Here is a 15,843-nt window from a genome sequence, read left to right on the forward strand (position 1 = left end):
GCTTGTCAGATAAATGTTGACAGAGAGGAACAAAGCAAAGGAACCACAATTTAGCTGTACAAGTGACTGGGGTTTATCCATCTCTCATTTCTTTGTCTCCCTGTTGTTGTGGCAAAGCCAATCAAAGATAGGTTTTAAACTCTCGGTGCTGAGGGGCTGGGAGACAATTGGAAGCCATTAATGAAAGATAATGGCAAATGGAGTCATTAAAGGCCTGGGAGAGAATGGTTCAGTTGGAGAGAGAGATAGAAAATGAGGGTTGTTGCGGAGGCTGCCCTGTTCAGCTCTCTGAGATCACTACTTGCCTTCAGATGGCTTCAGAGTGGGATTTCTCCTGCGGTCTCCTGTGTTTTTAGAGCAAGCACGGATGTTTTCCTGACTGATCTTCAGGTAAAATAAATGCTGCACCAGGAACGGTCACCCTGGAAAGTTGCATTTCTTGCCAAGACAGGGGTTGGCTTGCTGTCCTCACCCTGTGCTCCTATTGATTTCTAAAGGTACTTTTTGGGCATTTATCCAAAAGTTCACATTGGATTGGACGTACCTACCTTATGGTAATTATCCAAACAGGGAGGGTCTTTCACGTGTATGTGATAAATGCATCTTATGAAGCATATTTGTTGTCATTCCAAGTGACTGCAGCCTGAGACCTGTGCTTAGAAATATACACTGATCCATTGATGCATTTTGAGACAATAGTGATATTGTTGCCCTGATAAAGTGTGGTTTTCAGCTTGGATTGTTTAACTGAAAGGTAAGAGGAAATGAATTGCTACCAGTTGGGAATACATATGGCCCATGAGAACTGAAGCAGGTCTAGAGGTAACACACAAGGAGGTAGTGGCATGTAAAGAGTAGAAGAAGGTGAATCAAGCATCTGTCCATTAGCAGACTTTGATGTACAGGCTGAAGATGGGCAGAGAAGTGGCACGATGTACTGTAATGAACACGCTCCTGTCCTTCCACAGAGGCCTCTTATGACATCGTCACGGTGGGCGCACCAGCAGCTCATTATCAGGGGTTTAAAAATGGAGGACTTCAGAGGCTGCTGAATAGATTCGAAGCGGAGAAGAAGAAGTAAGTCCAGAAGAACTGAATTCATTGCCACACAAGATATGACACTCTGCTGAATTTTGTAGATCAAGACCAGATATATAGAAAAGAGTAAAGCGATTTCATTGACAAGTTTCAGGTTTTATTGATTCGTTTATTATTAATTTATTCTTCAATGACAACAAATGTCTGTATCTTTCTATCATGCCATATGTAGTAGGACTGAGGTTTCAGAAATTAATAAAACTATTAGGGAAGATTACTAAGCTGCAAACGCAGAGTACAGCCTCTTTAGAACTAGATTTTATATAAATAATAAAGAGATCAGAAACCCCATGTAAGACTTTTAGAGTAAACAAAGCTATGAAATCACTTTCAGCATCAGTTAAATTAAAAAATGTAAATGTTCTCGTAATTAAAACCAGTTCTTTTATGCTATAAGACATCTTGTTTTCCTACCAAAAAATTAATGTGTTTATTTCATCTGATCTGTGAAAGATGATTAATGTATTTGCATCCCTGAAAGCAGCTTTTATTGTGAGATGAATCACGATACCAACAACTGTGGAAAAAAGAACCCTCCCAGATTTCTACAGCAGACTATAGTCAGTGCCCAACGCACTTTGCATTCAGCCTTTGTTGCTGTGCGGACGGCTTCAGCAAGGCAAATGCTTTGTACAGCCTCTTCCGCCCAGAGAGCCCTTTTCCTCGAGCCAGAGCTTCACTGGAATCAGGGAGGGCGTGCACCCACCTACATCAGGAAAGCCGAGATCCCCACGAGGGGCATGGGAACGCATACCACAGTGAATGCATGAACACACGAGTTCTGCAACTCTGACCTGAGTGTATATCTGGCAGGTCACCATTTGAGGGCTTCTCTGCAAATGAATGTCAATGTTCTAGCTCAGGACGGGAAGGGTCACGTGGCCAGGATGTGTAGAACTGGCAGAGGTCTCTTAACCAGTTTTGTGGCAGGACTGGAACTAGAAACAATTAGACACTACATTTTTAGAAACCTTATCAATCATTTGTGTAGCTAGCCAGTCCCCTCCTGCTATGTTAATGAGATTTGTTTTCTTTGTTGTTCAGGCTTCTACTGGTGCTGACACAACCTCTCTTCACTCATCTATGTAAAATACATTTTAGAGGTTCCTCAGAGAACTGTCTTTGGCACCGAGCCATATCCATTGTGCAGTTTTCTTGCTATAGGCTTGTCTGTCAGCACTTTCTCCTTTAAAACCCTTAAATAAAGAAACCAAGAGTTTCCTTCTCAGGTGCATGTGGATACATATCTACTGGAAGAAAGATATCAGCTCGTCTCTGCTCCATGCCTTGAACAAGCTCATTGCAGAGTATCTGGGACATGATTAGTTATCTATTAAGTTAAGGACAAGTCATGGAAGATGGCCAGTGGAAGTAGATTTTGCTCAGTGAGTAATACAGAGGATAGACTGACCTATAGCCACTTTCAACTCCTCCAGCAAAACAAAAAAAAGACGTGTTTTATTGCATCATTTACCAACTCATCTTATTTAAAGCACCCTTGTTTCTTATCCAAATTAACCATTCGTTGTTACACAAATTTCTAATTTTACATCCCACTGCACAAGTGCAGCTAGAAGTTTCAGTCTGAAACTGTGTGATTTGGTGGAAATTATTTAATCTTCCACACTTTTAATATTGTATGACTAATTTAGTTTTTTATATTTGGATTAGATGTAAGCACCTATGCCTAGGTTTTGTAACGTAGAGAAATAGAGTGTTGTATGGCTAGAGTTTTTTGCGCTGTTAGCCAAAGTACCAGTTCAACATGTATATGTTTGTGTTGTCAGCACGTTTCTTCTTCTGCCGAATCAAGGCAACTTGTTAAATTGTGTCCCTGCAAAAATAAATAGTTCTGGGGTAGGGGGTAGGGTGTAGGGGGCAATGCAAGATTTCAGGGATATAGCAAGATGTTTGATATGACACTGTGCAGACACACAAGTCCAACTATTCCTGCCTTTGCAATATTGTGAGGGTCCACTTGAAGACAGGTGCATCTGCTGTCTTTTCCCTCTGATCCTGCCCAAACCGGAAGCTGGGTGGAGTTGTCCTACAATGCAGATGCTGTCCCCATGGCCCTGAATTGCTGCTATTTATGCTCTTTGCTCAACATGGAGCCTAAAAGCTGGCCATTTTTGATTCCATCCTGATGGAACCCCATGGACGCAGCTCTCCAAGCAGCTGAAAGGAGTTTAAACTGCTTCTGTTAATCACCAAGACCCTTCTCTGCTACCCGCTAGTCTTAGGTTGGAAGTTGGTTTCATAACGGGGCAAAACAGGCACAAGAAAATGGCGGTCTCCTTCTTGCTTTTTCCTGATATTTGGAGAGCATGGTGCTGGATGAGTATCACCAATAAGCTAGCTTCAATCGAAACAAACCACAGAAAAAAGTCAGGCCCAGCTGACAGATATGACAGTAGCTTAATCCATCCAGGCTCAGATTGGGATCAGCCGGGCTCTAAAATATCAGGATGTGTCGGCGTGTGGAAGACAGGCCCGAGGGCAGCTTTGCCTTTCTTTTGAAAAAATGCACACGACGAACTGACGGCCCGCTTTGTGGTCAACTTCTGAGTCCGCGCCAAGTTTACTCATATTTCTCTGTCTACTGTGAACTGCATGAATTCGGAACAATATATAACAATGACATTTTTAGTTAGTGTAAACTCTTTACCTCTTTTTTCAAACAAGTTTGTTCATTGATATAATGATAACTGCTCTTTTTCTTTGCTCTTTTTAGCTAATGATAGAATGACATTTTCACAAGGTTTTTTCAGTCGCCTACAGTCGCACTCACTGCTGGTCAAACATCTCGTTTTGTGTGTGCCACAGCTGCAGCGATCTGGCAGTACTTGGGGAAGAAAGTAACTGTGGCTAAAACCAACACACTTCTCTGTTAAAAAATGATAGTACACAGAGTATATATTCTGTCCATGCTAGCTGGACCTCCTACAAGACCAGTACCTCGGTTTTAGCCATAATTATCCATTGCGCCAGAGTGGTGCTGTTGATTGTCATTATATGGAGACCTCCTCATCTTCTGATTACTAGCCTAGCTCATTTTTATTGTTAATGTATGAGAATTATGAGAGGATGCCATGTCTGGTGTCTTCAATAATGCAAGCATATGGATGATCTGGGTCCCCAAGTGGAGCCTCCTGCAGTACTGCAGTGATGAGCACTGAGTCTGTATGACTCTGTGTTGTTGCTCCAGTCCCCATTAGCTGCCCCTCATTGCTTTTACCGCCAGTTGTTAATTGCAGGTGCCCTGCAAACACAAAATACCTTGCTGTCAGACTAACAAGGACAAGCTAATCCCTCAGCTGGAGCCCTTGAGATCTTAAAATCCCTGTCTGTGACATTTTTCCTGGGATCTACCAAGCCACATTAGAACTTGTTTACATTTATTGTCAGTTAGGAACATTAACGGTTGAAAAACTTCATTTGAGCCGTTATCGAAGCTGCGGGCCTCGCCTTTGGCCTAGCCATTGGTCTAGGTGTTGGCCTAACTGTCAAACTATTGGTCTAGACATTGGCCTAATTCTCTGTCCATCTCTTTGCCTAACTGCTTTGTTTAGATCCAGTGTCTTTGGGATCCTGTGGCGTTGCAATGTAAACAAATGTTTCTTCAGATTTATGATGATGAACGCATTGCATTGCATGGACGCTGTTCTCACTACTCTCTTGTCGCTGTACAGTTTCAGCACAGCATACCAGTGCATCTACTACTCCCCTGAAAACACGGCCAAGGCACGGGAGGTACTGGCCAGTGTGAGTCAGCTGCAACCCCTCATCTCTGACATGGCTGACCAGCTGCTGCAGGCTGCCCAGCAACGCTCACCGGACCGCCTGCAGGAGGCGCTCAAGACCCTCTGTGACAGAGTAAGGTCCTTATAGCGGTAACACTTTTTACATCGATAAAGCAGGTCTAATCACCATAAAGGCCGCATGGCGTGATGAACATTGCTAATGGAGTTGCTAATTGTGCTAAGTGTGATTTAAAGGCATTCGGACTTCTAGTGCAGACGAGAGTGTTGAAGTGAAGAACGCGAAATCAGTCCCGCATCTGTGGAGTGTTGTCTGTGTAATTAATGTGCTGCATCTGGCGCTGTCAGGTTGCAACCTGCTCGCGAAAATTGTTTTTCCACAGTGGAAAAGTGCCCGTTTGATTAATTTAATTAGTGTGTTTTGTTCTATAAAAGTTTGCTTTTATTAAAACACTGTGGTCGCCCAGTCTGAACTTTGATGGGGAAGATGAGGATCTCAAGATGAGGCAGGTGCAGCATCTCAGGTCATGGAGCAGGGAATGTATCATAAATTAGTGAAGTCACCATGGGTACATCAACAATATGGTTTTATTGTAAATAGAAAGATTGTGTCAGTGAAGTGTTTCTGCCTCTATTGTATATTCCATATGTAAAGCTCCATTCAGTGGAAAATGATTCTCTGACCAGTGATCGATAACCTGTTTCTGTCATTTAACACACGGCTCCAGCTTTGCCCCCGGCAGGAGGTTTCTGCTGGGTTCAAGGGGTCGATGAGCTGCTCCAGCAGGGCCCCTTAAGCCTGCTTTTTCTACTCCATGGGGCTGAATGCAGGAGGGGAGCGTTTGCAGCGGTACCAGAGCAACCGCTCTTTGCAAACGCATCTGTGATAAACGTTCGATAAATGTCTCCACGAAAAAGGTCAGTCTGTATTTGACAGATCCACACCAGCGAGGTGCAAAGAGGCTCAGTGCAAAGGTTGTGAGGTTAAATGCTCAGTGTGGTCACAAAGAACCCTTACTGTGGTTGATTTACGTGACCTTCCAGTCAGGGGCATCACTCTACTGATAACGCTCAGAATTTGTTTGCGTGTTGAACCAGGTTTGAAGAAGAAACGGTGAAGTGCTAATGTTTCATAGGGCAGCAGGTTGTGTAGTAGTTACAACTGGTGCTTTGCACTCAAAACACCTGGGTTTGAATCTCACCTCCTGCTGTTGTACCCTTGATCAATGTACTTACAGTGAACTGAAATGGTAAAAATTACTCTGCTGTATAAATGGATAGGTAAGTGTAAGATGCTTTGGTGAAAAGTGCCAGCTAAATAAATTTTTCAAAAATTCAGTGTCAAAATATATTCACTGTATTTTTTGCCCTCTTCTGTTTAGCATATACACACGCGCGCACACACACACATGTCGTCTGAACTGCTTGTCCCATACAGGGTCGCGGGGAGCTGGAGCCTAACCCGGCAACACAGGGTGAAAGGCTGGAGGGGGAGGGAACACACCCAGGACGGGACGCCAGTCCATTGCAAGACACCCCAAGCGGGACTTGAACCTCAGACCCACCGGAGAGCAGAACCCGGTCCAACCCTGTTTAGCATAATGCTTTGTCCACACACACACATTTTCAGAACCGCTTGTCCCATACAGGGTCACGGGGAACCGGAGCCTACCCGGGAACACAGGGGCGTAAGGCCAGAGGGGGAGGGAACACACCCAGGACGGGACGCCAGTCCGTCGCAAGGCACCCCAAGCGGGACTTGAACCCCAGACCCACCAGACAGCAGGACTGTGGTCCAACCCACTGCGCCACCGCACCCCCAATTGTAATATTAATCAGATGTAATTTTTTGCCTCTCACTCATGCACATATGGATACGCAAAGTTTTGATTTCAGGCCTCATGGATTCACTGCTTTAGGGGAGAAATGTTACACAGAGACTTTATGTGCAGCCTGTGAAACCGTTGCAACGCCTTTGTTCAATCGCTCCAGAAAATGCAATGAATAATCAATGTCCTGAAAAATCTGTGTTGGAAGATAAAGTATGAGAACTAATTGCAGGTAAACAGGATGCAGGGAAACCAGGACATTCCTGCAGGTATATGGAAATGAACTGGCCTTTGGACCAGAGGCATGCTGGGAGTGGCTGGCCATGCAGAGGCACATAAAGTGGTAGCAAATACAGGTGTTCAAATGACACACAGTGTTGCTACAGTATGTGACTGCCTTGGATGTCATGACCTTTGACCACAGGGAGCTGACAGGGATGTGTTTTGTTGGAAGAGAATGGAAAGAAGTAACTCCCTCACGTGTACCAGTATCATTTGTGAGCATGGTGGCACAGTGAGTAGCACTGCTGTTTCACAGCAACTGGATAGTGTGAGAGAACATGGGTTCAATCCCCACTTGGTCTGTGTGGATTTTGCATGTTCTCCCCATGTCTGCATGGGTTTCCTCCCACACTCAAAAGATATGCTGTTCAGCTTCCCCCATAGTGTGTGAGTGACACAGAGCGAGTGTGTTCCGCTGATGTATGAATGAGTGACCCAGTGTAAGTAGCGTATCTAGCAGTGTAAGTCACCACGGTGAATAAGGTGTGTGTGCTGGTAACACTACATAGTGTTCATTGGAAGTTGCTTTGGAGAAAAGTGTCTCCTAAATAAATAAATATAAATGACAAACAGGAAACCATGTTATAAGGAGGAGGTTGAAATGCAGGCATTTGGCAAGCCTGTATCATTCTGAACTGACCGCATAAGCCTCAGTTCTGCCCCCTGCTGCCTGTAGTGCAATGCAGCTTTCATAGAACTGAAGCACATTTTGGGATCAGTGCTGCTATATAACGTATTAGAGCCAGATGGCACAGTGGTTAAGGATATGTACTCATAATCTAAAGGTTGCTGATTCATTTCCAAAGAGGAATATTTCTCTTTCACCATTGGGTAAGCTATGTAACCTCAATTGTTCATATGGAATACCCAAATAATTAAAGAAGTAAAATTTAGCTGTTTTGGATAAATATACTGCATGAAATAATGCAGCAATAGTACACACACACATACATTGGCTGAAACCACTTGTCCTAAGTGGGGTCACAGCAAGCCGGAGCCTAACCCAGCAACACACCCAGGACGGGACACCAGTCCATTACAAGGCACTCCAAGCAGGACTCGAACCCCAGACCCGCCAGAGAGCCGGACCTGCGCCCCTGACAGTATAGTAGTTTCTAATAATAGAACATCAGTTCTGCAGTGGCAATTTGTGCATTTGTAAATCGTACTTATACATTTCACAGTTTACTTCTGTATATCAAGCCTATACTCCAATTTTTAGCACCCAATGATGCTTTTCTGATTATATATGGCATCCTGTTAGCAATTCCATTCTGGAGGAGGTGCATATTTTAGAGACTTGTAAACTAGCGAATGTTCTATGAATTGTCCTGGTGGTCAGGCTAGAGATATTAGATTATGTGTCGTATGATCAGGATTGTTTTGTCAAAAGGTACATGGTTGGATTCTATCAAGATGAAGTCTGAGCAGAATGCAATTAAGTGTCAGACAGCAGATAATAACAGTAATCTGGTGTCTTGTCTGTTTCTCTGCAGAAGGTGCTTTATTAAGCCGGAGAAAGGTGCATCTTTATGAATAGGTGGTCAAAAGTGTTTCCCTTCAATCTTACCTGTTGAAAGGGCCAATGGTAATGAGTGTACTTCAGGATAATAGCATATATAATGCAAATAAACACTCCGCCGCTAATGTGAGTTTCCATTAAAGCCACTTTTTCTTTGGAAAAGATTTGTAGTATCAGTGCATTAAATTCTGCACAGAGTTGTACTTCAATTTACAAACGCAACTCGAAACAGAAGTCTGTTCATAACTCAAATTGTTCATTAGTCCATCTGCAACATGACAATCAATTAAATGTTTTCAATTTAGCTCAATCCCTGGATTTATTCCTGCATTTAGGTTCCTTAAAAACAACGGATAAAGCTGTAATGAATTAAAAACGTGCAGACTTTTAATTGTCGATTCCATCTAATTATCTATTACATAGAAAGCATGCAGACTTTTAATTATCTCTTCCATCTTCATACACAGCTTTACAGGATCTCAGTGTTGTCCGTAAGGCAGAGGACACCATGATGGACAAAATACCTGTCACGCACACACAGACAGGAGACAGGAGGAAGGACCCAAGTGCAGGATCGTTTATTATTTCGTCCAAAGGGCAAGACAAGAATCGTGGTCTGGGACAGGTGTGAGTCAAAGAATCAAGGAGCGAATGTCGTTCAGAGGGATAATCCAAGGTTGACGTCGAAGTCGGGCGCGTCAGGACTCGGAGGGTGAGGAATCAGGGCTGGGGTGATGAGGCAGGGACACGGTGCGAGGGTCAAACTGGACAAAGGAGCTGGTTGCCAACGCAGAGGTGATGGTTGTCTCATAGCGATTCTGCAAACGGGGAGCGGTGGTGTGGTTTCTTTTATACTCCTCCTTGCTGAGTCATGCCAGGTGCGTCCGGCTGAGGTGTGGTTGGGGGCATGACAGTACCAGTCTGACGCAGGATTTGTATTTCATCTTTTGGTAACTTAAAGGAACACCATACTTAAGTCTACTTTAAAAATAACTGAAAAGAAAAATATGTCATCTCCACAAACTCAAACCCAATGTGATTTTCTTTCTGTTTTATACTGTACACCTGTTCCTCCTACACATCAGGTGCCAGAGAAGTGTAATAGAGGACAGCTTGGGGAGAACGGTGAAGAAAATGCAGTTAAAAATGAAGGAATATCCATCCATTTGATTTCTGTAACTACTTGTCCTGAGCAGGGTCGCAGTGAACCAAAGCCTATCCTGGAAGCACCGGGCACAAGGCTGGGGGGGTACACCCTGGACGGAACACCAGTCAGTGAAGGAGTAAAGTGGGAAAGTGTGTTATTTGAAAATTCATAACTGGAATGTCCCTGTCTCCAGGTACCAAGGTACATGTTCCATTAGGAAGGGATGGTGCTTGCTGACCGGGTGTGAGTCACAGTGAACCCCAGAGTGAGTGGAGCATGTTTGCTGTTCCTCTTGCAGACGGAGCAGTTTGTTCACGCGCTCAAGGATGAACTGGTGAAGAGTGCCCTGCTGGCGCTACACGCGGCTCGTCCTGGCTTCATCCAGAGCGTGCAGCCTGGCACTTGCAGCAGCGTTGGTGGGAGTGAGGCCCAGGATTCCATACCTCAACACAAGGACTACGACGAGGAGGAGTGGGCAAGTGTGGGGCCACCCTCCCCATTTATCCAGTACCGCTCTCATTGTCTGTCCAAGCAGCAGTAGGACACAATGTGCCAGTGAAGGTCCCTCAGCATCCCTCAGCAAAATGACATGGCTGAACAGTGAGCTGCCAGGACTTGACCCTTCATATTTGTGACTTGTAGCCTGGCTAAAAAGGAGATGTGGTTGACGTACCGGAAAAGGTGCCTAAAATACGAAGGTTGTGACATAAACCAGGTGGAATTGTGATTGGAGTTGCTGCTCAGTACTTCAGGTACCAAGGTTTGAATACCATCTCCTGCTGTAGCACTGCTGATCAAACTGCTTACACTGAATTGATACAGTAGAAATTATTCAGCTGTGCAAATGAGTAAATCATTCTCTAGTTTATTTTCTAACATTACTAGTTACTGTGGACATAGTGTATACTTCAGTTAAATGAAGCTTAATACGTTTACACTTATATTTATTCATGTATCTAAATATTGAGTCAGTTGTAAATGAAGGAAAATTGAGTAAATTAGGGATCTTGCTCAGCATTTGCTATAATGAATACTGGAAACAAATTGCCATTTTTATGTTACAAGCAGGCTTATTGCTCTTTTAGATGTAAGGTACATAAACTAATAGCGTAGCAAAAATCGAGACTGAAGCTATTAAATGTTAAACTTTCCATTATTGGTGACATATGTGAGAAGGGGCCACAAAATGCCATTTTTCAGCATGTCATCATACAAATGTATTACATTTAATCTGTTTTTCTGAAAAATCTGTATTTTTCAAAACACAAGGTCAATATTCACACAACCTTTGAACAATACTATTCATGTATACAAGACTAGCTGCAAAAAGAATATCACTAAGCAAAATGTCAGAAAACAAAAACAATGTTATATTATTGTATATTACATATTATAAGGCAGACTATATAGGCCCAAGATGTTAAGGCACAATGAGTTCTGAAAAAGAAATGCTGAGGCTAATATCACTACAGGCTTTGCACTTTGTGCTATATTGAATCCCTTTCCATGTCCAGGACAAATACATGTGCCTGTTATATCACTTGTGTATTAGTTTTACGTATTATAGCACAAAGGGGGCATGGTGGCGCAGTGGGTTGAACCTGGTTGGACCCGGTCCTGCTCTCCGGTGGGTCTGGGGTTTGAGTCCTGCTTGGGGTGCCTTGTGATGGACTGGTGTCTTGTCCTGGGTGTGTCCCCTCCCCCTCCAGCCTTATATCTTGTGTTGCCGGGTTAGGTTCTGGTACCCTGTGACCCAGTATGGGACAAGTGGTTCAGACAGAATGTGTGTGTATATATTATAGCACATCTTTTAAAAAGAGGCAGCAGTTGGTGCTGTGGTTACAACCAGTATCTTCCACTCCCGAAGACCCAGGTTCCAATCCTACCTCTGGCTGTAGCACCCTTGACCATGGCACTTGCATTGAACTGATACTGTAAAATTACCCAGCTGTATTAATGGATAAATAAGTGTAAGTAGTTAACACTGTGAATCACCTTGGAGAAAAGTGTCAGATAAACGTACGTACTGTTTGACATGTTTTTGTCGGGATGTTCCAGGACAGGGTGTGGGCCAACGTGGCTAAAAGCCTGAACTGCATCATCGCCATGGTAGATCGGCTGCAAGAGCATGACAACAATAACGAGGAGCCTCCTGCGGAGCCTGCTCTGGCAGATGTTATCACGTCGCACACGCCCGGTACGCACCTAGCGTCGAGCACCGAAGCCGATCCGAGGTCAGTCGCTACGTTCAGTAGAACGCCGACGAGCTGTTGTAAATGTGGCTGCAAGTCATGGGGGATCAGGTGAGGAGATGCGCTGTGCATCGTGGGTAACTGAGTGTTCAGCTGTAACAGCTCTTGCTGTTAACATATCCCACAATGTCATGCTGTACTTAGAGGGCGACTGTTCACCACTATTATTATGAATCTACAAAATGCACTACAGTACAAAGCTGTTCCTGATCATTGTGCAAAAGTCAGATACAGAATGGCAGTCCATCAGGGACATGGCTGTGAAGTAAGTGATGATCAAACTCTTGTAGTCATCTGTTATGAATGTCCTCACTATGAGAGGCTGGTAAAAGGCACCTTGGACAATGGACAGCTTATGAATGCTGCGTATAAGAGCATCCCCCTTCCGCAGGTGAGTATTTGTATCCAAGCATGTGTGTGTATGTGTATTTGAGTGCGCCTGTCTGTCTGTGTGTGTGTGTGTGTGTGTGTGTGTGCATATGCACCTGTGTGCGTGAGGGTAAGGGCACTAACATCCAGACACAGAGAGACCTTCCGTCCCTCAGGTCTGGCTTTTCCATTATGAAGAGTAGAGAAAGGCAGTCATTTCTATTTTCTGAAAACATTATTGTGTGTGAATAATGATGGGTTTGGCCACAAAGATCTAAAGGGCTAAAAAAATGTCTCAGAGACCTTTTGCAGTTTACCCAGCAGATGTGTGTTGGGCTGGAAGTATCCGTGTTTACTTAATCATTTTGCTTTTCTGTCTGTATTACTGCTGAAAAGAGCTGTACAGTGTATTTGTTGGCTGCGCAAATAAAAGATCCATTAAGAGTGTTTTAAAATGAGGATCAAAAGCAGTTGCTAATGTGTACTAGCTTGTAATTTGACCAATTAGATCGGAGGAATGGATTTTTATGGCAACTGACGTACACAAGTCATTAGGCTGAAATAGGCTGTTTCCGTGTTGTTGACGGTTACAAAAATAGTTTCAGTAGCAGTAGTTTCACTCTTAAGTGCCAAAGCTTTATGTCTTTTGTTTTTCTGGCAAAGAAGGGTGAAAGAGTACATATTTTTTACCTAATGGACTCTCTTTAATAAAATATCATCTTCACGTGTCATACTTGATATTATTCAGGAGGATGTGCAATGAGACTAACCACTGGTTTGGCCACATCTCCTAATGCTATGTGAGAATTACTTTTCTTTTCAATTTTTTAAATTATGGAAAATTCCATGATTATTTAAACTACTCTGATCTGTTCTAAACTACTGAGACGGATGATGAGGCACCAAACATTCACAAAAGGAAAGTTATGTATAGCTTATCTGAATAGATCCTGTGTATATGTTTGTTTATTAATTTAGCTGACACTTTTCTTCAAAGTGGCTTACAAATGTTTCCAACCAATATCAACAACCACTTGTTCCAGCTGGGATGGCAGCGAGCTGGAGCCTAACCCAGCAACGCAGGGCCGATGGGGGAACACAACCAGAGGAGGACACCAGTCTATCGCAAGGCACCCCAAGCAGGGTTCAAACCCCAGACCCACCACACAGTGGGCACCAGCTGAACCCACCACGCCACGATGCCACTACGCCTCCTCTGTACAAGCGTTTCCCATTTATTAAATTATTATTTTGCAAATTAAGCAGCCTATTAGGTGGCAAATAATTAGAATATAGCCGCTTCAGATGTTCCAAGGGGAAAATTTAAGAAAGTATTTATTTATTTATTTGGCTCACATTTTCTTCGAAGCATCTTACAGTGTTAAGCTTCTTATACTGAGTTACCCTATTTCTGTTGCTGGATATAATGTTTGCTGTTTCAGTTCCAAGGGGCGTGCAGTGGCGCAGTGGGTTGGACTGGGTCCTGCTCTCCCGTGGGTCTGGGATTCGAGTCCCACTTGGGGTGCCTTGCGACAGACTGGCATCCCGTCCTGGGTGTGTCCAACCCCCCCCAATGTTACGCCCTGAGTTGCTGGGTTAGGTTCCGGTTCCCCGTGACCCCGTATGGGACAAGTGGTTCAGAAAATGTATGTGTGTGTGTGTGTGTGTGTGTGTGTGTGTGTGTGTATATGTGTTTCAGTTCCGTAAGTAACTTAGTCAAGGGTATTACAGCAGGAGCTGGGATTTGAACCTATGAGTATAAGACAGCAGCCCTCACCACTATGTCACCTGCTATCCCCTGCACATTTTTGCGTATATTCATTAAGAAAGCAACAAGTATTTTTAAATTCTAAAGTCAGAAATGTTTTTCCTCCATCCTTCCTCTTTCCATAGATGCTGGTGACTGGCAGGAGAAGATTTACCCCCTGGTGGTCACTCTGAAGGACTGCGTGATGGAAGTCGTGGAGCGCGCCAAGAAAGCCATGGCCTTCGTGCTCCTGCAGGAGGTAGCGTGCAGCATCCCTCAGGGCCTGGCGCTCAGACAGAGGAGGGATGTCATCTTCAGCCAGGCGGTAAGGACTCTACACCAAGACCCACCTAGTCCCTCCCCCTTACTGTATAAGCAGTCTATATCTTTTATTTTAGAAAACTAAAGCCATGCGAATCAATGGTTGTTTAACCATTCAATGCAAGATTGCAGCATGTGGGACAGTGTGGTCATGCAAGTGACTGCTCATTCCAATGTATCACAATCTGTAAAACCATTTTGACACTATTTACCTAAATAAAATGCTTTATTTGTACAAATTTTAATAAAATATTTTTGTATGTGGAGTTGTATGCTTGTAAATCGCTTGAAATGTTGACAGGAACCTATTTTTTGAAATCAAACTGTGTTTCATTTCACCCAGTATTCTACCACAAGGGAGAAAAATTACCTAAATTCTTAATGAGAAGGAGGAGGCTGCTGGAAAGAAAAACAATTCTTTCCAGTTTTAAATTTTCAAAATTTCCTACATTAATTTTCAAAATTTATTCAAATATTGTATAAAGCAATTTATAAAACAAATTGGGTATCATTTCTCCGATTAACCAGCCACTTTCATATTATTTTTTAAATAGTTTAAAACATTTTTAAAAATAATACTGTGATGCATTGGACTGTCCGATCATTCCAGTGTCCAAGGTGTTGTACATGACTGAACTGTACTGGTTTTGCACTGTTGGTAGAGCTTTCTAGTAGCCGTGCGATCTTTGAACCTTGTATGATAGTGCTGATGATGTTCCTGTGTTGGGATATTTGCACCCGCAGCTTGCGGCTCTAGCCTGTGGCTTCGTCATGAGGCTCTACACGGCCATTGAGGACAAGGGCTTTCTGCAGCAGCTCCAGCAAGTGGGAGTGGTAGCACAGTTTGAGAGCCTGCTCAGCACCTACAGTGAGTACTGCAGAAATCGAGATTTAATGGCATTATTAGTTCTTCATACATCTCACTTTCCTGAGAAGGTTGCTGATCAAAAATCCAGCCTTCACCCCATCTGCTGCTGCCCACTCCGTGCCTTAGAATTGTCCAGCCTCTTGTCATCTGTGTTATTCAACGATATGATTTATAGTATCTCACTTACTGTATACTGCACACATAGCTTGATAGGTTCTGTAAAAGTCTGGGATATAGCTAGAACAAACATTTTCAGTCATTTTGAGCTGCATTAAAACTAACTGAAGTGACTGAAAATAAAAATTTTCTCTCTGCAAACTCATACTGAGTACCACATGTTGTTTGATTTATCCCAGCAAAATGCACAACATTTGTCACCTTGCTATCTCAAGGACAATCCTGTCACACAGTCCTACTCTGCTTGGGTGCTCTTTACTGCGAACTAATGGCTAGATATGGAAATTTTACCTTTTTTTTTTTTTCTCAAATGGATATGAAAATGCAATTGAAAATGAACAAATAAACTGAAAAATCTATGTTTGAAAATCTCCTTTCAAAATAGTTGGGTTTAATCCGCACAGTCGTTTCCGTTCTGGTTCTGGTTTGGTCTTGTTTTGGCTACAACACAATATTTCACGGTGGATTGG

The 15,843-nt window shown here is 43.3% G+C and overlaps 1 protein-coding gene across 1 annotated transcript in view; it reads left to right on the forward strand.

Annotated features, from left to right (window-relative positions):
- Nucleotides 1-15,843, forward strand: part of LOC108936648 (type II inositol 3,4-bisphosphate 4-phosphatase-like) — a 97,495-nt gene that overhangs the window by 69,305 nt on the left and 12,347 nt on the right. The window contains exons 11-16 of the mRNA XM_029249992.1: nucleotides 969-1,077; nucleotides 4,791-4,974; nucleotides 9,938-10,114; nucleotides 11,698-11,836; nucleotides 14,154-14,332; nucleotides 15,073-15,196. Of these exons, the coding sequence (XP_029105825.1) occupies nucleotides 969-1,077; nucleotides 4,791-4,974; nucleotides 9,938-10,114; nucleotides 11,698-11,836; nucleotides 14,154-14,332; nucleotides 15,073-15,196 (912 nt within the window). The remainder of the gene's footprint in view (nucleotides 1-968; nucleotides 1,078-4,790; nucleotides 4,975-9,937; nucleotides 10,115-11,697; nucleotides 11,837-14,153; nucleotides 14,333-15,072; nucleotides 15,197-15,843) is intronic.

Source organism: Scleropages formosus, chromosome 3 (genome assembly GCF_900964775.1).
Source record: "Scleropages formosus chromosome 3, fSclFor1.1, whole genome shotgun sequence".
In the NCBI taxonomy this organism is placed as follows: domain Eukaryota; kingdom Metazoa; phylum Chordata; class Actinopteri; order Osteoglossiformes; family Osteoglossidae; genus Scleropages; species Scleropages formosus.